Below are 25,433 nucleotides of genomic sequence, written 5' to 3' on the forward strand. Positions count from 1 at the left end.
TAATAGGAGTAATTATACTCCTACGTGTTAGATTCCTGGTCTTTGTCTTGTAGCCGTAGAACAGCTGCTGTCTATTTGGGAAAGTTAGGTTAACATATCATACTATAATCATACTATCCACACATTTGCCCCTGGGGACATTTGGGCCCTAAGGTCTTTTAGAGTTGGCCACACTGTTGGGGTAACGTTGGCAGAGGCCAATTATCCTATATGTGTTTTTTGTTGTTTTGCATTAACTCATACAAGCATGGGTAGAAGGTACTAATTCATGGCAATAATAATGAGGATGCCAACACTGCGAGGAAGCCATACTACCTAGTAAAAAAGCACTCGCGTAACAATATATGACATATATGTTGTTTAGCATTATGTCTATTAGCGCTCCTGTCTTGGATTTTCTCCCCGTGTTTGTTGTGGATTTCCTCAAGGTGCTCCCTTCTAGAATCCCAAAACCTTAACTGTTTTCTACCCAAGTGTTTGCATGAGGTAGGCACTAAAAAATTTCAATGCACCCTCTGCACTCAGCTAGCAGCCCTTTTTGCATATAAACAGGGATTCTTAGTTTGCAATACAAATTCAATGCAAAAAGATTAAAATGAATGTTTATTTCAGGTAAGAGGTTTCCTCCATATGTAGGGTTAATGTGATTCAGATAAAGTGTGATTCTATAGTTTCTTGGGTAACCTGCAAGAAAATAAACAGCAGGGATAAAATCACTACCGAGCGGCTGCGTTTTCCACCGCATTTAAGTGTTTGAAAATAAATGGTGTTTAAATAACTCCTAACAAGCTGCAGTGCCTGTTCCGCTGGGACGTTTATGGGGCTTTAACTCAGGAAAGTGACAAGTGTGCCGAGCTCCTAAATCAAAGGTTCCTCGCTTTATCCTCACATGTCCCTGAGAGACGGCTTTTTAAAAGTAAACTTAATGGGAAGCCGGGTTTTGTGTTGGCTTTTTATCAGCTTATTACTGGATCTTTGTTCTGAGCTGATGCTGCATTCGGAGTGAAGGGGGCAAATACAAACAAGGCAAACCATATAACGGCTTCAATGTAGGCCAATAGCATGGGGCATCATACCTGGGAACCTTGAATCTAATGTAATTTTACATCTCAGGGTCATTGGACTGGTGACTAAAACCTCAGAGACATTCCCCTACTACCGCTGTGTTGAGAGACAATTTTTTCTATTGAAAATCTCTGTTAGGGCAAAATAAAGACAATATACTCATCCTCAGTGGTGTTTGGCTGCTAAACCTGTCCCTGTAGCCTCTTCTGTCCTAGGCTCTGGCTCTGCAGCTTCAATACACATATGGATGCCGGGGGAAATGTCACCACCAGAGAGGAGGGGGAGAGAGGTGAGCACTCACCACCGCAGGACCGAAGATCGGGTATTGATTGTTTTATTTGCACCCCGTACCAAAATGAGCAGTTAACCTTGCAATGTGGGGGGGGGGGGGGAGATGTCCAACAAGCTCATATAAAACTGTAGGTGTGATGGTGAGTTGTCCACAAACATGGTTATGTAGTCTATCATAAACTGGTATAGAACATTTTTTTTATATGCAATGTGCTGTAACCTATAGCGGCCAATTATATCTCGGCTTTCTACAGAGAACATACAGTAACACAATCGGTTTTCTGAGTGCTTCCTCATGATATGTGTTAGAATAATTAACAAGGCTCATAATGTTCTAAATAAAGACGCCTTTGTCTCTGTAGTCTGGACTGTGAATTAGTGGAAGTTGGTGATTTTTTATTTTGCATGTACTCCCTCATATTGATTCATTTTGTGCGAGCAGGCGTGGGCACATTTGTTAAGGAGTTTTCCTCTTCCAGCAATTTAAGGGCTTGTGAAATAAACACTCACTACAATTCAAAGGGAACTGAATGAACAACTTAATATTTCCTGTTAATGTTTTTAGCTCTTCACATCTGATAGTGTGCCGGTCTTATAGACTTTATCAGAATGTTCCGTGTTGCAGCTGCAGGGGAGAAAAGGAAGCATTGGAAAAAAGAGTGAGATTAATTCTCATAACCGCACTGCTTCGGGGATTGTGATGTTTTTATTATTTCACTGCAAAGGAGTAAATTGTCACATTTTCTGGATATTTTTGTTATTGAGCTACCGTCCAGTTTCTCATCCATTTCATGCCAGTGTTGGCTTATTAAAGGATATCTCAACCCAAGAGCAAAAATGTAATATATTTCACCTTTACAGGCCTTGCGTGTGGTGGCTGCATTATGTGCTGCAAGGGTTACGTGCTTGTTTTGTCTAGTGAGCTAAAATAACAAAAGACCTACTCACACGAACCGAGTCATCATGTCCAATACAGGGTATTGGACATGGGGATGCCAAAGGACATTCCATTGACAAATTAAGCATTACCGTATTTTTTGCTCCATAAGACGCACTCCCCCCCCCCAAAGGCGGGCAAAAATGTCTATGCGTCTTAAGGAGCAAATGTGTACCCAGGGGTGTGGAATCCCTATCGCCCGACGCCTGGGACATGCAGTTTCGGGCGCCGGGCGATTATTTGTTTTGTACATTTAGCCCTGCTCCGGACAAGCAGAGCTAGACGTATAGTGTGGAGCCACTGCTCATTTTCATACAAGTGATCTGATTAGATCACTTGTATGAATGGAGCAGAGGCGATACCGTCCAAACCCCCCCACCACCCCCCTCCCCCGCAGTTTCACAGTAATCACAGCGCCACCTGTCTCAGCTGTCAGGAACTACACAGAACCCTACCCCGCGTGGTCAGGTGCGTGTTATGGAGCGCAAAATACGGTAATTGCAAGGGTTGCAACAGCAAGGGCTAATTTTATTTCTGCCGGGAGTTCTTTAACCAGTTGACATCCGCGGTGTTAAACCCCCTTCCCATCCAGGCCATTTTTCAGTAAATGATAGTTTGTGTCCTTCCGTTACACTAAGGAGAACTATGGAGAAAAGCCTTAACCCCATAGTTCTCCTTTAAAGAATTTCCCTTAAGATAAATCATTATTGTTACAATGTTGGTTAATGAAGATATGCAACTGAGTTGCTGACATTGTTAAAAATGGTACCTGTTCCTCTAATCTACGGAGCCTTGGCTTCCTTGGATATGGAGCCATGTGTCTAATGCAGTCCCAAGGGCCATGAGGTCTCTTCTCTGCATTCATACCTAAGCATAAATGTAGTCGGGCCATGTCGTGACATTTTGTTGTGTTTGTACATGTATTTCTCAGGTGTTTTATGCACTAAAAGAGTGTTTTTATGGAGAATCAATAGTTTTCGGCCCCATAGACTTTTAAATGTGAACATCTAAAAAAACGTGTGTAAATGCACATTTTTTAAGCATTTTCCAGGTGCTCCCATTAACGACTCTCTATGGCATGCTCAATTCTGCCTGAAAAGAAGCTTGTGTACTTTTCATGCTATAGGTGTTTTGCTACAAGCAACAGGATGCTAAAATGTGAACAGGGACTATTGAAAACAATGGGCTTCCCCCTGCTGAATGTTGTAGTGCTTAGGCATTCAAGCTACAAAATGTTCAGGTGTGAATTGGGCCTTAGTGAGACCTACTGACTCTTTGGCTTGACCTCAGTGTTGCTTTGGCAGTGCTCACATGATCATTGCCTAGGTGTAGGTCATGTGATCCCAGCTTCAAAGGGAGCTACCAAACACGATGATTAGAGGAGAACATTTTACACCTAGATCCCTAAAAAAATATCTTTGTGTTGCTTGTCCAATAGTTTTTTATGTTTAAGTCATCCCTGACATGTTCAGATTATTAATGTGCTCCTTCTGTTTCCCTTTCAGTTGTTTTTATTTCAGCTGCTGCGAGGACTCTCCTACATTCACCAAGGCCACATTTTGCACAGAGACCTGAAACCACAGAACCTGCTGATCAGCGATACAGGGGAGCTGAAGCTGGCCGACTTTGGTATAAAGATGTTTCACTTTAATTATTTTCTTTTGTATATTGTGGAGGAGGCCAGAGGGCTCTATTGATTTTGGCTTCTTTAGATAATCTCATCTTTTGTTATTATTGTTTTTTTTTCTTTAACGGCTATCTCGAAATGAGAAAAAGATGTTTATGAGAAACATAGCCTCAAATAATGTGCCTTTCCGCCAGGATCTTATTATTTTTATTTCTTTAAGGGCAACTCTAGCCAACACCTAAATCCACATTTAAACACATTTATGTGGGGCTGCATCTCTGATGTCCTTTTCATGCTGAGTTCACTGGGAGTATAATGGGGCAAACATATCAAGCCACCTCTGGCAATAAACATACATTTTATTTGATGGCAGAGGGAGATGTCCCCTGAATATAGAATGATTTTTCCATTAGTTGCCATTCTCACGGCACCAGTTTTTGTATGACTTGCAGAATGTCACAAACCATTGGTATGGACCCTTTCCTTGGTACAACTGCTTTCTCTGAGAGTCTAAGGGATAGCTTATGTTCCACCCGGGACCCCCCTCACGGGAGTTGGGATTTAGCTGTAAGCTACCCCTAGATCACTCAACAGCTACTCATGGACAATTAGGAGGGTAGGTGTCTGGAGAGCAGTAAAGGTGACTGCATAGAAACTGTAGCATGTAATACAGATATAAAGGTGCCCATACACTGCTCGATTCTCGTACGAGAATCGCGGGAAATCCCGCGATCGTACGAGAATCGAGCAGTGTGAACGAAGACGTGCGACCGTTTCTACTGTACGGTCGCACGTCTTTTGTCTAAGGAGCACGCTAGAAAACCAACCGAAAATCGTACGATTTTCGGCTGGTTAGAACGGTGCTCGGGAGACAAATGCCGAACGGGCCGGTGTGCGCACGCGCGCGCACACTGCCTGTTCAGCATTGCGGTCATAGGAAGCCCGCCCCTCAGGGGGGCGGGCTTGCAATGATCGAGAGTACGATCTGCCTGTCTAAGATGGGCAGATCGTACGTTTTTTTTAAGTACTTTACAACCATCGCAAGACTAAGGTCTTGCGATGGTTGTGAAGTGTATGGCCACCTTTACTCATAGCACTGATGACACAGGTATCACAGATGGTACAAGAGAGTCCTGGTGAGACTTGGTGGCACTGGTAGCAGAACAATACTGGTAGCTTGGTGCACGGGTTGCAAGGTTTCACAGGTAACAAGGTGCTCAATTAGCAGGATGTATGGGTGGCAAGCTGTACTTGTAACAAGGTACTCAGGAAGCAGGTTGCACTGGTTATAAGGCGGGAGTTCAGATTGCATAGGTTCAGTAGGATAGTGACATGATGCTAGAGCCTTGACAGTGTTTTCCCAAGCTCAGTTTGAGAATTTGTTTTTTTACTGAAATTACTCTGTACAAAACAAATGTGAACATGTGCTTGTTTAATGCATCGGAAGCCCCCCACTTAAACATGCCCCACCAAAGATGACCACCAAACATTTTTTAGAAGCAACATGGGTTAGCCATGGGGATGACATCAGTGGATGTTCCCAGCTTTCTCCCCTAGGTAGGAGCACATGGCACCTACCTCACTGGGGCAAAAAAATAATAAAAAAATATTATATATGTATATATTGCAATGAATGCCATAGCTTCCAAGGCAGCTAGAGATTGTATTGTGACGCAGAACTTAACAGCTAGGAATTGGATCAGGGCGTGTGCACAAAACATTTGCTGGAAGGGTCAAAGAGGTTTTTTTTTTTACAATGTTTCTCCTGCCAATAAAGGTTCCTAACATTTTTATTTCATTTTTGTTCAACTTTAATACCTCCCTGGAGAATTATATACTTCTCCTGATTGTACATGCAAAATACAGAAACGCTATTAATGGGCTCAGGTCCGAACACCTTATGAACAATGTTGTTGGCACAGGTACATCCATTTATAACCCACATTCAAGAAGCTCTTATGAAAGCCACTGATGTTGGAAAGCTCTGGTTATATCACATGCATTTTTCTATTATGTATTTTTTCAGTTCACAGAGGAGTGTTGGAGGCAAAATATCAATTTATTGATCCCGCCCTACAAAGTATGATGTGAGTGAGCTCAGGGATGGCCGAGCAATAGATTGATACTTACATAGTCATTCATTTCCATGTATGCATAACAGATCAGCCTTATCGATTGGATGAGAAAATCCCTCGAAGGATCACATCGGTCTTGTACAGTTTGCTTTGTATTGTTGCTGGTTCCCGGAGGATAGTCAGCGGTCACAATAGGTCATGTGTAAAGGTTCCCTCTAACAGAGAAATGAGTCTTAAGTATGTGGCTGTTCCACTAGATTTTTTTCTATGGCTTGACAAAGGGGTATTGATCTATGAAGTGTCAGGTTATACGTTGCTCTTATCGGCAGCATGATGGCTTGGTGGTTAGTACTGTTGTCTTGGTTTTAATTCCCACAAGGACCACTATCTGCATAGAGCAGAGGTTCTTAAAATGTATGTAAACCTCTGATTGATAAATGGAAAAAATAGCTGCCGGAAATTCAGTGAGTTTAAAGTATAATTAAAGTCTTGTTTTTTTTTTTTCTTTTGCATATATCTATATGCAAAAACATTCAAAAAAATAAAAAAGTTACCAAAAAAGTAATTACTTACCTCCGTCTCCGCTGCTTGCTCCTGTCTGAAGATCTGAAGATTCTGGAGTGGTTGTGAAGGATCATGGGTGATGGGGCGAGCGCTTGCGCAGTAGAGATCTTCGGCCAAAAGAGGAGAGACACAGGGTAAGTCAATGTAAGTAGCCGTGTGCGTGCATGTTGGACAGACACCGTGGGACAGGAAGAGACAGCAGTCTGCGCTGGATCTGAGACCGGCACCAGCGCTGGGGGGACTCCTGAAAACAGGTGGAAGGAGAGAGATCATCTGACCAAGAGGCATCATTTAAGGTAAGTCCATAAAGCAGCATGGGGGGAGGGTGGGGAGGGGGGGGGATTGTGACCTTAATGTCACTTTAAGACTTTCTGTTGGCTTTGTCAATACTACACTCAAATCCAATTATCCGTTCTGCCCATTGCTCCTTTGTAAACTAATTGAACACCTCCCCTCCTGTTATGGAGAAGAGGAGAGCGAGAGTTGTTCTTTAGTTCTAACACACATTCTGTCCTAGGGTTAAAATGCTGTTGCTCCTAGATTCAGTATAGTGAGTGTTGTCCCCCTAGGACAGGAAGTGTGTTACTGACAGGAGCACTAGATGAAAATAAAGGAATAAAGGCCTGGAGAAAAGAAAACAAATGCAGCCATCGGATCTAAGAACTGGTAAATTGCTACTTATTACATTGTATTTGTAGCAAGCAGGAGGCATGTTTTTACTCAAAATAATAATGAGATTTGGTAACTCTGACATGCCTTCCACTTTTCAGTTTACAGCTGACAAACTATGATTCTGTTTTAAATGGAATCTATGGAGTTTTGCATCTATTTTCTACGAGGGTGAGTCACAAATTATACGCACTCTGGTTATATTAAAACCTCTGTTGGCTGCACTGTCTTATCAGCGTTTTCCGTTCAAGGCTACCGTCTCCCCAGTCACTGCTGTGCAGGTGTGAACGCGTTACGTCAGTTCATTTGTAACTACGGTGCGAGAAAAAATGGATGCCTCACTTGTGATTTGCAGGAAAGAAGAGCAGCGTGCAGTGATACGTTTTTTGTGGTCTGAGAGTGTGCCTGGTGCCGTTATTTATTGAATACTTTGTGCGCTGTATGGAGAAAGTTTTTTGTCGTGAAGAAGCGTGTATGAATGGGTAGAGAAGTTCAAGGAAGGTCGTGCAAGTGTTGGCCATCAAGAAGGAGGCGGACGCCCGTCCACGTCCATAGCTGATGACAACATTGATGATAGACACTGGATTGTGGGGCTTTGGTCCTCTAAACGCAGCCCTATGAGGAGGAAGATTCACCGCTAATGAAGAAGTGAAGACAGAGGTGCATTCGTGGCTCGCAGCTCAGCCTAAAACATTTTTTAATGAGGGAATACGAAAGCTTGTTGACAGATGGACGAAGTGTATTGAAAAGCCAGTAGATTATGTTGAAGAATGATGTATTTGTCTTTTCTAAAAGTTGAAAATAAATTTTACAGCCATAGTGTGAATAGTTTTTGACTCACCCTCATATTTTCATTATGTTCAGCAGCAAAATAACTAAATATTTATTAATATATTTTTAATCAGGTTTTTAATGATTGCATATAGTATGCAGTATTTTTTATTTGTATTTCCAGCCAACAGGTGGAGCTAAAGGCTCATTTTCATACGTTTACCTGTCTATTAGACATGTAAGCTGCGGAAAAATTTAGTTTGGTTCAGATATTTCATTATTTCGGGATTCAGATATATACACACCTGATTGGCCAGAAAAGTCACATGTCCGATTCAGTTTAGTTTTTGAAATTTGGAAACGGCAATTCAAATTTGGACACATACGGATGCATTGGGATTTGGAAATTTGGATGTGTCCGAAGTTTGGAAAATTCATCTGACTTTTGATTTCGGAAGGAAACGAATCGCACATGTCTATTTTTAGCTGCTCTACTGAAAACAAAATGCTGTTCACAGAGCTTAAAACTGAAGCAAAAACTTAGACAGATACAGTAAGTGAATAACTCAGAGATGGGACTCCTTCCCTCTACCCCCTCCCTCCCTGTTCTCTTCACAAAGGTCATTTGACATTTACATTAGAGATAGAAAGTCTGAAGGCAAGCAGCCTCTGCTCTCTTTTTAACCAATCATGCTCTGAATTATGTGTCATTGTACAACAACTATTATGTTTATTTGAAAGATAAACATTTACAGGCAGCCGAGTGAGTAACCGAGCCGAAGTGAAGTGAGCCAAACACTGTTCGGCTATTCACTTCTGGCTTGTACGGCTGATTTCAGACTACATCAGTTCTGTACGGCTGCCTTTGACCATCCGAACATGCTCAGCATGAGCCGAAGTGCAGAAGGACTTCGACTCAGCCGATCCAAAATTTGAATCAGCTGTGCCGAAAGCTCCGGCAGCTCACTCGCTGCCGTTTGCCCCCTATTCTCTATTCCCGAACTGCATTCGGCTCGGCTATTCTGCTTGGTACCTCTGTGGTGCCGAGCAGAATAGAAAATCAATGAAAAGAGTTAAAAAAAAAAAAAAAGGTTGAAAAATATTTTTAAAATACAAATAAATTGTAAAATAAAATTTTTTTACACGACCGGCTCCGCCCTATTGTATGACGGATCAGTGTCCCCAGGTCATTTGAGGATGCTGATCTGTCATTGCAACTGGGCGGAGCCAGCCGTGCGATCACAGCTGTCATTTGTGAGGCTTACGGCCCGCCATTGGATGGCCGTTGGCCCCGTTTCGGGTGTCACTTCGACTCAGTCGAGCAGGAGCATATGCCTTCGGCTTCTGTACGGGCCATAGTGAATAGCCCGTACAGCAGCCCTTCGGTTCAACTGAACCGAAGGGCTCCGGCGGCTGAAGGATCAGCCGAAGCTACGGTTGGATCCTTCAGCCCCTTCGTGAATACCCCTTAATATACTTTTTGTAGGAAAAAATTACAAATAAGGTGCACATTTTAATGTAAAATAAATACGTTTTATGCAAAACCCTGATAGTTACCCTTGAAGTTGTGAGGCATTACAAGATGAGATCTGCTTGCTCCCATTTATCCCATATCAGTCATCTCTGTTTATCCCGTCGTCAAGAGGATTCAACAGCTCACACTTGGCGTTGTTGCTAATGCAATATTTATAGCTAAAGTGGCCAAACTTCACAACCGCATTACAATTTCAGGAAACCAGCAGCCCCTTCTGGGAAAAAAGTTAACATCTCCATTTCTGTAACCGCCGGATACATTTGCACAAATTTAAATGTTTGCCTGTTTCTTTTTGATCCTGCCTTAGCTGACTAGGTCTGGACCAGGAAAACAAATCTCTTGGGGTTTAATCATGAGATATTTAAAATGAGTGTGGTACATTGAGGAGAAATATATTTTCTTACACTTCCTGTCCCAATGAAAAAACAACAGCTGTCATTGTGTTGCCTTTTTTGTCAATAGTGGCAATTTATATACGTTGTTTAGCTATATGTATCATTTATGTAATGAAATTAAACTTAGTGACACTAAACTTAGAAGTGAATCTTAAAACGAATTCTCAAGTACCTTAACTATTAAGAAAAATGTATCTTATTTGTGTATCACTCGGCTGTAGATCCTCCAATCATCTCTGAATTGGTGCTGACACTGTCCTTCCTTCTGGAGGGGGGCTACTTTTGTTCTCCATGGTCCCTGTGTGTGTTGTAATGTAATCACCGCTCCAAGCTCACTTCCAGGATGGTCTACGATCGCAACACAAATGAGCAAACTAAACATGAGATTGTAGTCCATCCCAGGAGTGAGCTTGGAGCGGAGACTACTTTACAAGACACAGTGACCATGAGGAACAAAAGTAGCCCCTCTCCAGAAGGAAGGACAGTGTCAGCACCAATTTAGAGATTTGAGGATCTACAGCCGAGTGATACACAAATAAATTTTTTCTTAATAGTTAAGGTACTTGAATGCAGTTGTAAGATTCAGCTCCTGAATTTAGTGTCACTTTAGCATCCATAAGTTATTAGCAGTTCATCAAATATTTTTTTTTCGTAGGGGTCTAGTTGCAATTTTATTAACCCTTGCAGTGGGGCTTCCCCCACACTGCAGGGGTTAGCTGCTCATTTTCATCTAGGTGCTAAAATAAATAAAAAAAGGTCATATACACATGATCCTCTGAGCCAGCATGCTCTTAGACTGGGTCTTCTAGTCCCACTCCCCCGCCGCTGCAGCAGTCTAAGGATCCTCAAGTTATCACGCTCTATACACAGGACTTGAGGACGCAGAGGGACATACCAACGCTGCAGTAGAGGACAGGCTGGAGGGAATGCTGGGACAGCTGACCAGCCCTGAGGTTTGGGTGAGTATAACTTTTTTTTTTGTAGCACCTAGACAAAAATGAGCAGTTAACCCTTGCAAAATAATCAAATAATATTTTTAATTAGTAGCCACACTGCTATGGTTAATACAAGTTTTGCAGAGTTCTTCTTTAAATAAAGTTACTTTAAAAAAATTGTAAACATTGTGATGCATTGTAACATAGCATCGTAGCATGCGTGCACACTTCCCACCAGTGCGTGCCAGTTATGCGCACCAAACCACATGCCACTGGTGTGAAATGAACCTTAAGATAATAATTCCCATACATCCTGTTGTGTTCACAGGATAGGAAGTTATTTTCTTGATGGGACAAAAAGAAAACTGACATGGATTTTAATCATTACCTAATTTATCCAAAATGTTTTGCTTTAGGTATACTTTAACCAACTCAATACTCGGCATGTTTCTACATTTCTAAAAAATTGTGGCAAAAATAAGATCACCTTGGGGTGTCCACTTTCCAAAACATAGTCCCTTTGGGAGGGTTTCCTATTGTCCTATTATTATTTTTTTAATTTGATATGTTTTATAACAGAAACTAATAGAAGTTTTGTTTAAAACGTTTTGGTCTATTTTGCTTTTTATAATAAAAAATAGGGTTATTATATTCCTCTAAAAGAAAGTTCTACCTATCTAAAAAAAAAATTATATAAAAATCATTTGTGTAGAGTGTTGCATGACGGGGTAATTGTCAGTCAAACTATCAGAGCACTGGAAACGGAAAGATGACCTGGAAAGAAAGGGGGTTGCTGGTATTGAGGTGGCTTAACCTAAAGAGACATTATAATATTTATATTGAACTGATCCCTAGTAAGTCTATATCTAAAGACATTAACCGCCTCCCGTCAACGACCGTTCCTGAATGGCCGGATGGGCGTCTTGTAGAAGCGGGAGGGCGTCTTAAGACATCCTGCCCCTCCCCCCGCTCCTCGTGCACGGCGCTCAGCACGCACACAATTGGGGAACTGTTAGCAATGGCTGTTTACATTCAAGCAATCGGACGTCTCTAGACGCCCGATCGATTGCAGGAGCTGCGGTTGTGCACCCCCCGTACCTCCGTCGCTGCTGCTGGTCCCGAGATCCGCTGGGACCGGCACGGCTATGCTCTCAGTGGAGATCAAAGGGAGTTCAGCACACGATCTCCCTTTTGATCTCTTCTCGGTCCCCGAATGCAGGAAGTGATGTATACAGGTGAAACTCGAATAATTAGAATATCGTGCAAAGTTCATTTATTTCACTAATGCAACTTAAAAGGTGAAACTAATATATGAGATAGACTCATTACATGCAAAGCAAGATAATTCAAGCCGTGATTTGTCATAATTGTGATGATTATGGCTTACAGCTCATGAAAACCCCAAGAACCCCAAATCCACAACCTCAAAAAAGTAGAATATTACATGCAATCAATAAAACAAGGATTGTACATAGAACAATATCGGACCTCTGAAAAGTACAAGCATGCATATGTACTCAGTACTTGGTTTGGGCCCCTTTTGCAGCACTTATTGCAATTACTTTTGCACGATATTCTAATTATTCGAGTTTCACCTGTATATTACATTACTTCCTGTATTCAGTGTCACTCTGCAGTACAGAACACCGGTGTGAAGCAGATCTCTGCTTCATCAGCTTTTTTGGGGGTCCCTAGGTGACATTAGGGGTCTCGGAGACCCCTGATGTCCTCATAAAGAGGACCTTCCTAAAGAAAGAATTGACATTTCTGGTGAAACCAACTGTGTACAGAACGCCTCAAGGTCGCCATATTGCATTTAATTTTTTTGAGATTTAGAACATAGATAATTTTGAAAAACATTTCATTTCAAAATGTCTTGTGTAGCAATTATACAGTATGTACTATATTAATTTTTAAAATCATTTTTTATTGTTATATTTTAAAGTAGAGTTACCTTTTAAGGGGCTTTTATAAATGTTTTCACACAAGTTGTATACAGCTTTCACCCAAGATTCACACATTTTCCTGTTTAGATTTAATGGGCAAAATTTGTGAATTATTGGTGAAAGTTTTGTAAATCTTGTTAGAAAACCCCTAAAAAAAAAAGGTGTTTTTAAATTGTTCTCTTTTTCTTATTATTCCGATTGCTTCAGCCACTCATGGTGGGTTCACTAATATTGATATTTATTGTAAATATTTGTTGACATGAATTCATTTTCTCCTGCAGGTCTTGCTCGAGCCAAATCAATCCCCAGCCACACCTACTCAAATGAGGTAGTAACTCTTTGGTACAGGCCTCCGGACGTGCTGTTGGGTTCCACAGAATACTCCACCTGCCTAGACATGTGGTAAGTGAGATGCCTTCGGTGCTTTGAGTTACTGATCTGGAAGTATGGAGATAAGGACTTAGAAAGTATTAAAGCCAGAGGATCAGTATGGCAGCCAGGCAACTATCAGTTCCAAAGAAAAAGAACTAGGGAGCAACCCTTATGTATTAAAATAAGGTTTTATTAGTAAGTTGCATTAAATACTCACAGTAAAGTGATTGCCTTTGATATGCTCTTGAGCAATCTGTTGATGTGTCAGCAGCATAAAGCCCAACAGTTCTTGGACAGTGCTGGGGCTGCGAGATGGAAATGTCAACCAGCAATAGCAGCAATGAGGGACTCGTTTAGAGATGACAAAGTCTGTGGTCCTCAGTTGAGTGGATGGCCTTGGGGAGAGCTCATGTTGTGGAGCAGGTCGGCAGCCTTGTAATGTTTCCAGGAAGCAATATTCTCCCCAAGGCGATCAAGGCAACCGAGGGCACTAAAATGGTCCCTGATCAAATATTAAAGCTGTGTTTCCCACCCTCTATCCATCTGCGAATCCATTGCGTACTTTGATGACATGGCCATCTTTTGGGCCAGCAAACACAGTGCTGTGCAATGCTATTGTGCATTTTATGAACTACCATTTTCAGAAGCCGGTCAGGAAAGGTAGCCCGTGTATTTCTGTCATGACAGGTTCACTTTAAACTGAAAGCTGTGCTGTGTTTTGCTTCTTGGCACATCATTGTATAGATGGATGGGCTCGCCACATATAGCCGTCTTACCTCTTGTAAGGTTGCGCACAGCACAGTGATATGGGAAGCAGCTGGGCACTTAACCACGTTGTCAGTAATTCCTGTCATGTCACATTTCTTAATGGCTCTGCGTTTTTTTCTCACTTACAAAATTTAGGGAGACCATTATATGTGTCGGCGTGATAAATGTTAGCCTGCAGACCTCCAGTGTGTCTGCTACTGAAGCTTCACAAATAAATATTAACTTCTCCAGAGGTGAGCCTCTATGACGAATGACACCATTAGTACTGCTTGTTATCCTGCTGCATTGTTACTGATGAGATAGAATGCATGAGGCCTTGTCTGTACATCAGGCCTGAAGGAACAGGGTCTTTGTTGCCATTATTTTCCCATCTGATGGGTATGGATTCAGCAGACGACTATTGTCAGGCCCATCGATTAGCCATGTAGGCACCAAGTGCTGCATTGTGGAAGGGCAGAGAGGCATATACTGTACACGATTCATACCTGAAAGTATGCATGGTGTCTGCAGTGATTGGAACTGTGGACGTAATTTTGAGCTAGCTTACTGCCACACGGTGTAGGGGGGTTTGTTTTTACTACAGGTGTACTTGAAAGTACATCTATAGGTTATTGTATGGCAGTCTTATCAAGTACCAAATCCAGTTACTATATACATGTCCTTTACCTTCCCTGACTGAGCCATATCCTCCATTTGTGTCTCACACTCCCTCTCCCAGACAATGCAGCTCACAGTGGGCGGGTCTCAGCGACAGAGGCAGCTCTGCCAATCTAGAAAGCAATGGGGAGGACCAGGTGAGGCCAAGTGCTAATTGACAAGCAACTGGTTTGTGAGCAGAGACAATGCTGATAGCTACACCCCCTTCAATATCCTCTCATCCTCCTGTAGTGCAAACAGGCACAGCCCAGGTGAGAGTGACAACTCTGCTCTGAAGTCAGGAGCAGTGCAGTATTGTCGACATCACCATCACAGAAAATTAGGTGAACTTCACTGGCAGGATCTCCAGCTGTTCATGGGACTTTGCAGGTGGACTAAGGGGAAAGTGTAAGCACAGATGTACTTATACAGGCAACTGCCCCCGCGTGTAATATTGCAGTAATTTAGTTATAGGATCTCAGCTGCGGAGGCGAGTAGGCTAACCTGGCCAAAGGGAGTAACTGTCTCCAATGTTTTGTTTCTTGAGGAAACGGTAATTCAGTGTTTAGTTCCACAATTATACGCTCCATGTAGTGCGGAGGAGGTTGTGGACCTGGTTTACATCATGCACCGTTATACATATGGTAGGAAATGAAACTTGTGTTCTCCCACTGGTGTATTCCTTCATGTACCTATATGGCACTCTATACATGGAACTATTTGTTCCTGCTTGCAATTACAATGTGAACTAATATTAGGAGTCAATTAAATCAGAAGTATAATAACCTGCATGCATACTGCAGTTGTACAAAAGAATATATAACAAAAGGTATTTAGTAGTTCCTCTAGGTCCGCAATCTTAAGTAGTACACTAAAAGCAGTGGACGAAGCAGATGGGGTTTATAGTCCTCAGCAATCCAATTTACACAATTCAATGTAAAGGCAAAAGACAGAGCGGATTTTTTTGGTAATACACGAAGACCAATAATATCTGGTTGTACACAGTGGCTGTGGAGCAGGAAATAAGATTTGTGGGGAAATTCTGTACACATGCAGTGCATAGAATGGCCACAGGCTTATGATATTGATATTATTATTATTATTATTATTATTATTATTATTATTATTATTATCATACAGGATGTATATAGCGCCAACACTTTATAATATAAGGAAGACATTACAGTTCCAATACAAAATCAAGACAAGATGGTAAGGAGGCCCCTGCCCATGAGAGCTTACAATCTAAAGGATATATTACAAAGAAAACTTTCAGTTGCAGATGGAAATGAAAAGGAACTTTAATACTGTAATAGTTTTCATTGTTAACCTTTAATTACAATGTATATGGTGTATCAATATTATGAAAGTTACAATATTTAAAGTAACAATATTTGATATCAAAGAACAACTCCTGGAATGTTTTTATTAACCCTTGCAGTATGGCTATCCCGGCACTGCAAGGGTTAAGTGCTAGTTTGTGTCTAGGTGCTAAAATGACAAATAAGATATACTCATGCGAAGCTCCGAGCCGGCCAGCTGTCACGGCTCTCCCTCCAGCCTGTCTCCCCCACAGTAGCAACATTGTAATCTTCCTCATCGTCATCACGTCTATACACTGTGTACAGACAGGATGAATTCCGGACCTTAGACCGCTGCAGAGGATGGGGAGAGACGCTGGAAGGACTGGTCTAAGAACAAACTGGCTCGGAGCTTTGGGTGAGTGTGTGTGTATATATATATATGTGTGTGTGTGTGTGTATATATATATATATATAATATATTTTTGAACCTAGACACAAACAAGCACTTAACTGTTGCAGTGCGGGGTTTGCCCAACTGCAAGGGTTAATCAAAACATTTCCTGGAGTTCTTCATTAAAGTGGATCTAAACCCAGCCATTATCTCATATAAGCTTCAAATTGTTAATGTCATTTCAGCGGTTGGTTTCAATCTTTTCAACACTGTCGCTTTCTTTAAAATAATACCTTGTGATTCCGCCAGGAAGGTCCTTGTTCAGGCTTTTCCTCTTATAGGGAGACATTGGGCTCCTGCATTGCCTTCCTGTTAGACACGGTCCCTTCGGTGGAGATTACAAGCAGCGGTACCAACGCTCATTTGCAGGCATAGCCCACCATTGTCGCCCTCAGTGAGTGCATGTAGACAGGAAGTGACTGAAGTAAGCTGGAGGTGATCGGCAGCACTAAGATGCAAAAAAGGGTGAAAAAAGTTAAAAACATTATTTTATGTAAAAAAAAAAAAATGTTTATGCTGTGCAGCGCTTTTGCAAACTCAATGTCATCCCGTTTGGGTTTTCCTTTATTCTAAGTATAGTTTTCCCTTTAAAATACTCTTCTAAACACACATGGGGATCTTGTATTTATTGTGTAAAGTTGTAGAATTGGCAGACAGACATAACAAAGCTCTCATGTTTCTCTAAGTATCAGCTAGTGAAGCAGATGAGCAGAGGGAGATTGGCGGGGGGTGTAATGAATGGGGTGTAATAAGAGTAGTGGTGGCACAGGAGGAGGAAGCGGCGCTACATCGGAGCGGACCAGCTGCACCCTAATGACAGCACAAACATTGTCTCTGGGGGTGTTGCAGGAGGCCGGGGTCATTGCCTCCAAATTGTTTTTACACTTCATTTGCTACCTGAGAGTATTTCTTGAAAAAAAAACAATGACCTTTGTCTGATTTTACATTGTGAATGTTAAATCATAATACGTAGGCGTACAATGTGCATAGACAATGCCTGCTGACTAAAAATGGCTTACTGTGCACAACAACAATAATATCTTTACCATGAGATGAAAGGAGCAAGTAAGTATCGATCAAGGGGCCCCAACAAACCTTCCTAGTCTTTGTCCCAATAATTTATTTTATTAATTCCCTTTCTTTTATAAGCCATACATTATCTTTGACTTCATATAAAATGATTAATTTGTATTTTATTATAATCTAAAAACATCTTTATTTTCAATCTTTTTAAATTGAAAATAAAGATGTTTTTAGATTTGAATGAAATAAAAAGCTGTAGTGTACATCAAAGTTTGTGTATATTTTGAAAATTGATTTTGAGATAAATATTTCACATAAATCTCCTGTAATTTCTTTCTTTCTTTTTATAACTCTTTTCATGTCCTTTTTATTTTTTTTTCTCTTCCTTACCCTTTTTTTTTGTTTAATTTAATTCTTTCTTTTTCTCATCTGTTTATTTTTCTTTTACTTTTCTATGTAATTTTTGTATTCTTTTATTTTATTTCTCTTTCATTATATTTTGTTATCTTTAGTGCATTCTGTTTTTTACATTTTTGTTTCCTTTTTCTATTTTCCCATGTTGGCAGAGTTGGAGCTAGGGTAATGCAGCTGGGACAGTTTCCCAGGGCAGAGAAAATAGGAGAAGCCAAAAAAAAATGTTAAGAAATAGTAATTAGAAAAGCCTATATCTGTCGGAATACAGTAAACTCCCCCTTATCCGGCATCCACGGGGATTGGTAGATTCCAGATAAATGTAGTTTCTGGTAGCTTGAGAGTTACCAATAAAAATAGGTCTAACTACTGCCATACCCCATACTATACCATAACATAAACTCTGTATTGACTTCATATTAATATTGAAATGCAAGAATCAAAGCAAATTAAGACAAATAGACACAATCGTTTCCAGGATAATACATGCAAATCAGATCAGCAAAACAGTGAGTACACAGGGGATTTATTTTTATCTGGTTAGATGAGAGTTCTGGTTAGTTGAATACCAGATTATAGAGAGTTTACTGTAATTGATTGGAGGCTGAATTATACTGTTAAAGTTACCATAGCTATACTAGAATTGCCACTCTTGGGTTAGATAGTCCAATAAAACATGGGTTGGGGAAGGGGGGAGTTGGTCACAGAAGTCATTATTTGTACCTTTGGTTGTTATCCATATCAACCAGTTTAGGTTGGTATGGGTTAAGTAAGTCTATCTGTTGCCTAAACTTGTTTATTTATTCATTCATGAATTTCTGTTTTTTGTTTTTCATATGGTAGATAAAGAATAGTTAGAACCCCTGTCCGTATTTAATTAGTGTGTACATTCCCACTATGGAGATGTATCCTCTGTATGTTTTCCAGTGATCATTACAGTTTAACAGTTGTCATTCAAACTATGGTTAAAGGAAGTCTTCTATTGTTCCAGTGACAACTATCTATAAGATGATCTCTCCACTAATTTTCATTTGATGTTGAGTATTGGAGTCAGGATGTGAATGGACATCTTACTAATAGGAGACCAAGAGCTTAACAAAACAGACAGGGGTTTTGAATATTCCCTACTGTATCCAAAACAAAACAAAAAAATTGGCTATAAAAATGCTGTATCTTCTCTAAGTTAAAGGAGAACTATGAGGTTAGGGCTTTTCCCCATAGTTCTCCTTATGGTAACGGGAGGGCACAAACTAGCGTCCTCCCGTCACCCTAAGCTCAGTAGACCGCGAGCTACAGCTCGCGGTCTACTGAGACGCTGCAGCTGAAGCGGATCCTGACAATTATGTCTGGATCCGCCCAGCTGCGTGAGTGACAGCTGGCTCTGCCTATCTAGAGGCAGAGCCAGCTGTACCCGCCCCCTGCTCCACCAGTCAGCGCTGGAGGATCGGAGCGGGGACGGGGGAATCCAGCCACTCCCCTGTCACGGCAGGGAGCTGTGACAGGATCGAGAAGTGAGCGAACGCCGGTATTTGTTTGCTCACTTCCCCCTCTACTGAGACGACCTGTAACAGTCTCATTGTCACAGGTCGGCTAGAACTATCAGGTGAGTGAAAAGCACTCACCTGATAGTTCTCCTTTAAGCTAGGAATATGAGATATATAATCTAGTCCCTAAAGCGCAGAAAACACTAAGCACTTTTTACCGCAGTTTCTCTAATCCCATTTTTCCTGTAAGTTTTAAACTTCAAAGTAAACCTGTCACAAGCAAAAGTAATCGTTACCATCAGTAGAAAACATATGGCAAAATGATCAGTAGTTTCAGAATTGTAGGCAACTGAAGTTATATGTGACTTTGGCCTCTCATGCCTTCCAAGTCTATTGACCCATTGGCCTGATGGACCGTTCCATCGACAAGTAGGAACCAGTGGAAGACATGAAGCAGTTGGGCCAAGTTTCATGAAAGAGGGTAGGTAGCCCAGGTCTGTGACAGGTCTGTTTTAGTTTGAAATGTACAATTATAGCATAATAAAACCATGATTACAAAATAAATAAATACACATTTTGTCATTTTTTTAAATGACTATATTTCCTCAAATATACACCAAAAAAGTAACACGCTCTAATATTTCATTGGACCACCTTAAAGTGACATTAAACCCTCAGATTTTTTAACATAAAACAATACTGTAATGTGTGCCTTACTGTAATCCATGGTAGTTTCCCTTCTCTTTTGCTGCTCTTCCTTTTAAATTTGTATCTGTTCTCATGCTGGGCAGAACTTCTGTTTTGCAGCAGACTGCCTTGTCTCTGGAATGGATACATGGTGTCTGTGTATAGGCTTGTAACCCGAGCCAGCACTACAGGAAGAGGCCCTGAGCTGAAAAGGGAAGTTCTCCCCAAGCATGAGAAGACATGAGGATTTAAAAGGAAGAGCAGCAAAGAGAAGGGAAACTACCATGGATTACAGTAAGGCACACATTACAGTATTGGTTTATGTTAAAAAAATCTGAGGGTTTAATGTCACTTTAAGCTTTGATTACGGCACGCATTCCCCGTGGCATCATTGCTATAAGCTTATGCAATGTCACAACATTTATTTTCGTCCAGAGTTGTATTCATTTTTCACCAAGATGTTGTAGTGATGATGGGGGAGTTGCACCTCTGTGTAGAATCTTCTCCAGCACATCCCAAAGATTCTCAATGGGGTTAAGGTCTGGACTCTGTGGTGGCCAATCCATGTGTGAAGATGATGTCTGAACCACTCCTTCACAATTTGAGTCCGATGAATCCTGGCATTACCATCTTGAAATATGTCCAATGTGCCATCAGGGGGAAAAAAATCCATTGATGGAAAAACATGATCATTCAGGGAGGCAGCTGACCTCATTTTTTGGGAACATAACTTTGCTGAACCTAGACCTGACCAACTGAAGCAACCCCAGATCATAACACTTATCCAGTGGAAGGCCCTTACCCATTTGCTTAGCTAAGTCCAGGCGGTGAATTTTTCTTGGCTAGGCTGTGTCTAGTTATTCTCTAACCAGCATTTTCCAGCACAGTATTGAATGGCTGCTCTGTAGTGTCCCAGATCTAATTAAAACTCTTTAAAATAAAAGGTCTAATGTTGCTATTGTTACTGAAGAGACAAACAGGTTTTTTTTTATCCCTCAAATTGCATTGTGCTCTGAAAAAATACAGCATGTAATTGTTTTCAGCAACGTTTAATCAACAGTAAATCTTACCAGCTAAATTATTAATACCTTTATCCAGCATATGCCGGTTGCGTGCGTTTTGAAATGTGAGAATGGACATGTCACATTTTATCTTGTGTTTATGATAATATTGTTAACATTTAGCCTTTCTGAGGGTGAGCTAAAGCACAGTTGGAAAGCTCTTGATTGACGTCTCGTCCCGGTAGGATGTATTGCTACACATTTTGTTTTTAAATAAAGATCCCCTGTGGAATGGAGGTTCTGTGTTTCCATAGCAACAGTGCGATCCTGTAATCCATAGGCCGGGTTGTCGGATATTATTTCAAAAAGTAACCCAACACTGTCTCAAAATTAGCCAAAACCAGGTTCAAACTAGGCCAAGGATAGAAAAAATGAAAACTGAACAGTACCCAACAAAAGCAGTAAAATGTATGTGTATATAATTACACGACTGGTCATGTTTTCCATGTTTAAGTTAAAGTCACGCAGATTGATGTAACATTGTACCTTGTGAAATTCAATCACAGAACAGAGATAAAAATGAAATTAAGAATTTATTTTGTTTTACAAACTGTAATCATTTTTTAATTTTATTTATCTAAGCATAAAATAATTACATTTATTTATATAGCGCAGTTACACATCACTTTACGTACAGAACATTCACATCAGCCCCTGCCCTCAAGGAGCTTACAATCTAAGGTCCCTATATCACATGCATACACAGCCGATTTAGACAGGAGTCAATAAACCTTCCAGCATGTCTTTGGCGTATAGAAAGAAACCCTCATAAGCACAGGGAGAGCTTGGTGACAGGGATGTAAACCAGGGACCCCCCAGTGCTGCAAGGCAGAAGTGCTAATCACTAAGCCACTGTGTCACCATCAAATCAGTTCCTGCTCCTCAAGAAGCTTACAATCTAAGGTCCCTATCACACACTCATACAGGGCCAATTTGGAAAGGAGCCAATGAACCTTCCAGCATGTATTTAGTGTGTGGGAGGAAACCCTCACAAGCACAGGGAGAGCATGCAACCTCCTTGCAGATAGTGACCAGGATACGAACCAAGATACAGTTTATGTGCCCATGGCACTCCTGACCGCTTTTTCCATTAAGATTAGATGGGTGCAATGGTAGTCGAGGTATGGCAACCGTCTCTGTACATGAACAGGGGTGTGGAAATTTTGGAAAAAACTACTTGTCCAAGGACTAAAGCGGGGGCCGAATCTACTTGTCCCTCATGACAATCTACTTGTCCTGATACAAAAAAAATAATTTTAACCAAAACCGTATTTAGCAGTGCTAAGAAGCGCTTCTCATTGGTCAGTGCCGTCAGGTGACTGCGTTGACCAACGAGTGCTTGCAATTTGCGAGCGAAATTCAGACAACATGGAACAGGTACAGATAGTACATCCGTACTGGAGGACGGGAAGGACCGTTTGCTGAAAGGTAAGTATGGTGGGAGGGAGATTTGTGCGGGTAATTCCGTTTTCCCAAATTACTTGGGAAATCTCGGCGCTCCACGCCCCCCCCCGCTCGTAGCGCCGCTCTCGGCGCTCAAAGAAAGCCAGCCCTGCTACTTGTCCGTAGCAGGGCTAAAACAGTGCACAAACCACGTGCCCGGCGCCCGGAACTACATGTCCCGGGCGTCGGGCGATACGAATTCCACACCCCTGCATGAATAAGAATATGGACACCGGCACTCCAGATGCAAATCAGATACGTCTATTTATTGACGTAAGTGCAGCATATCACACCTATACTAAGTGTGATATGCTGCATTTACGTCAATAAATAGACTGATATGATTTGCATCTGGAGTGCCGGTGTCCATTTTCTTGTTCGGGATACGAACCAGGGACCCCCCAGTGCTCGAAGGCAGAAATGCTAACCACTAAGCCACTGTGTCACCATCAAATTAGTTCCTGCTTCTCAAGAAGCTTACAATCTAAGGTCCCTATCACACACGCATACAGGGCCAATTTAGACAGGAACCAATGAACCTTCCAGCATGTATTTGGCGTGTTGCCAGTTCCAAAATGTAACCGCTCTGAGTGAAAAGAAGCCCCTACACCCTTTGTGGATAAATCTTTTCTCCACCCGTTTTAGGTGGTGGCCTCCAATCTTTGTTAAGTAAACAGTTTATTGCGGATGTTGCCATCACCATTAGACATTTTGCACATTGAAATCATGTCCTCTATACACGGTGCTTTAACCCCTTCATGACTGAGGCCTTTTTTTCTTTTTTTGCACCCATGTTATATTCCACATTTTAAGTCATGAAAATGACTTAAAATCCCCAAACATTATATATTTTCTGAATGCCAAGACCCTATAGAATAAAATGTTGGTAGTTGCAAATTTTTAAGTTGTGCTAATATTTATACCAACATTTAGTGAAAAATGTAATTAAATGCCCCAAAACACAACAAAATACCCATTTTTTAAATGAAATATAAAAGATGAGGCTACAGCGCGTAAAACGATACCCAACATGCCTAGGTTACAAATTGCGTGCGTCCGTGAAACGCCGCAAAAATGCAGTACCCCAAAAAGTCCATAGAAGACGCTTTAAAAGCCTCCACAGGCCATCAATTTAGAGATGCCCTAGAATTATTGCTCTCACTCCAGCGTGCGCGGCACTATAGCCACCGAGAGTCTGTTTAAACAGCCCCCATGCTGGCAACGTACACTCTACGTCGTCAGTCACGAAGGGGTTAACATACTCAATGTCATCCCGATAAGGTTTAAATAAAAAAAGGCTTTAATAGAATAAATAAGTGTAGCTGCGTCAGAGCAGGGGAACTAACATTTCACAAATTCCTTAGCGGGGGAAATGTTTGGGAATTGGGAGATGCAGAGTTTCAATTTGCTGCCAACACAAAGATTCTAGAATGATAAATGCTCAGCAGCCTGCACACACTTTCTTCTTCTTCCACAATACCGTATAGGAAAATGTACTTCAGAATTGACTTGAGATCTGATTTTTGTTTTTAACTGCTTGTTGCCACTTGGGACAATGAGCCCCTCTGCAGCAGCTGCTTCCTCTGCGTATGAATGCGGAGGCGACAGCTGTCCATTTGCTGCCGGAAGTGTTCTGGGGCTGACAAAACCATGTCTCTTAAATGTAAACTGTGACCTAGCCTGGCCATGGATGCCGGCGAACATTCTGGTTTTGACTTTTTGACTCTTTGGTTCAATGTCTTTCTGGCATTGGTCAGTTGATAATGTAAACCAGGGGTAGGCAAACTCCTTAAGCTGTGATGGAACTACCAATCCTTTCATGCATCTGCCCATGGGAGGGCTGTCAGACTCTTGCATCGCCTCATGGCAAGGGTAGGCAACCTTGACAACCTAGCTGCTGTGAAACTACAAGTGTCCCTTTTTAAAAATGCTGCAAGTACAGGAAACCCCAGTTGATCCTGCCAGAAATCTGGTAAACTGCTAACTTCCTTTTTGTTGACAACTCTGCCTCTGCCGCACTGAAACTCCTAATGGTGTTGTCAATATTGAGTTCTCCCTTGCTGGACTACAAAACTAAAGAGCCCCCACACTCATCTCTATAACACAAGAGGGAGGGGTTCTGTATTTAGCTAAATACAAGAGCCCTGTGTATTCTTTCTTAAATCTTGGCATCTTTTGTGTATTTCTTCCTGATCTGTGCAGTAATCCAGCACAAAGCAACTTCTATTCTTTGCCTCTGTGCAGGAGCTTCCTGTGATGAAGACCGGCCACTGCTGCTCTCTCTCCTTGTGCAGGGTAACTGGTGTTGTCTCTGCCCCCTCCTGTGATAAAGACAGGTCACTGCTGCTCTCTCTTTTTGTGCAGGGTGACTGGCCATGTCTCCGCTCCCTCCTCTAGTTTTCTGCAGGCAACCTGTAGTGGGTGTTAGCCTGCTGTGTGCGCTCCTTCAGTTAGCAATTGAGCTGCCTAAAATGTCTATAAGACAGACAGCGGACAGATGATTGAAGGGGCATATCAGCTTATTTTCTTTGTAGGTGGAATGTAATATCAGGAAAATACCACATTATGGCCACTCGAATGAGCTGAGCAGCATGGGAAATAAGTATTTTTTTCCTAAGTTCCTCAGCTCCACCTTGTGGCTATAATGTATTATTCACCAAATATTACAATCAATCTGGAAAGGAATATGCTACTAACATTCATATTTGCCTCCATTGGAGAAATTTATATGCAGTTTGGCACGCCGAATGGCTGTGAAAATTGTTTATATAAATACACTCCTAAGCTACTGCCTCATAACTAGCAGCAGTAATAACCTGCTGTTCGAACCCCTTCAGTCATCTGTTGGCTGTCTAAGGCCCTGTTCACACCTTTACGTTTTGTCGCGGGTTCAACGCTCTATGAACGCTCTACAAAACGTACAAACTAGAAAATCCCATTGTTTTCTACGGGTATGGTTCACACCTTTCCGTATTTCAGCCCGT

The 25,433-nt window shown here is 41.5% G+C and overlaps 1 protein-coding gene across 3 annotated transcripts in view; it reads left to right on the forward strand.

The window, feature by feature from the left end:
• The window catches only part of CDK14 (cyclin dependent kinase 14), a 387,005-nt gene that overhangs the window by 200,540 nt on the left and 161,032 nt on the right, over nt 1–25,433 (forward strand). For all 3 annotated transcript variants that reach the window (XM_018554836.1, XM_018554835.1, XM_018554837.1), the window contains 2 exons: nt 3,799–3,922; nt 13,091–13,211. In XM_018554836.1, coding sequence (XP_018410338.1) covers nt 3,799–3,922; nt 13,091–13,211 — 245 coding nt within the window. The remainder of the gene's footprint in view (nt 1–3,798; nt 3,923–13,090; nt 13,212–25,433) is intronic.

This window comes from Nanorana parkeri, unplaced genomic scaffold, assembly GCF_000935625.1.
Source record: "Nanorana parkeri isolate BGI_ZX_2015 unplaced genomic scaffold, ASM93562v1 scaffold174, whole genome shotgun sequence".
Classification (NCBI taxonomy): domain Eukaryota; kingdom Metazoa; phylum Chordata; class Amphibia; order Anura; family Dicroglossidae; genus Nanorana; species Nanorana parkeri.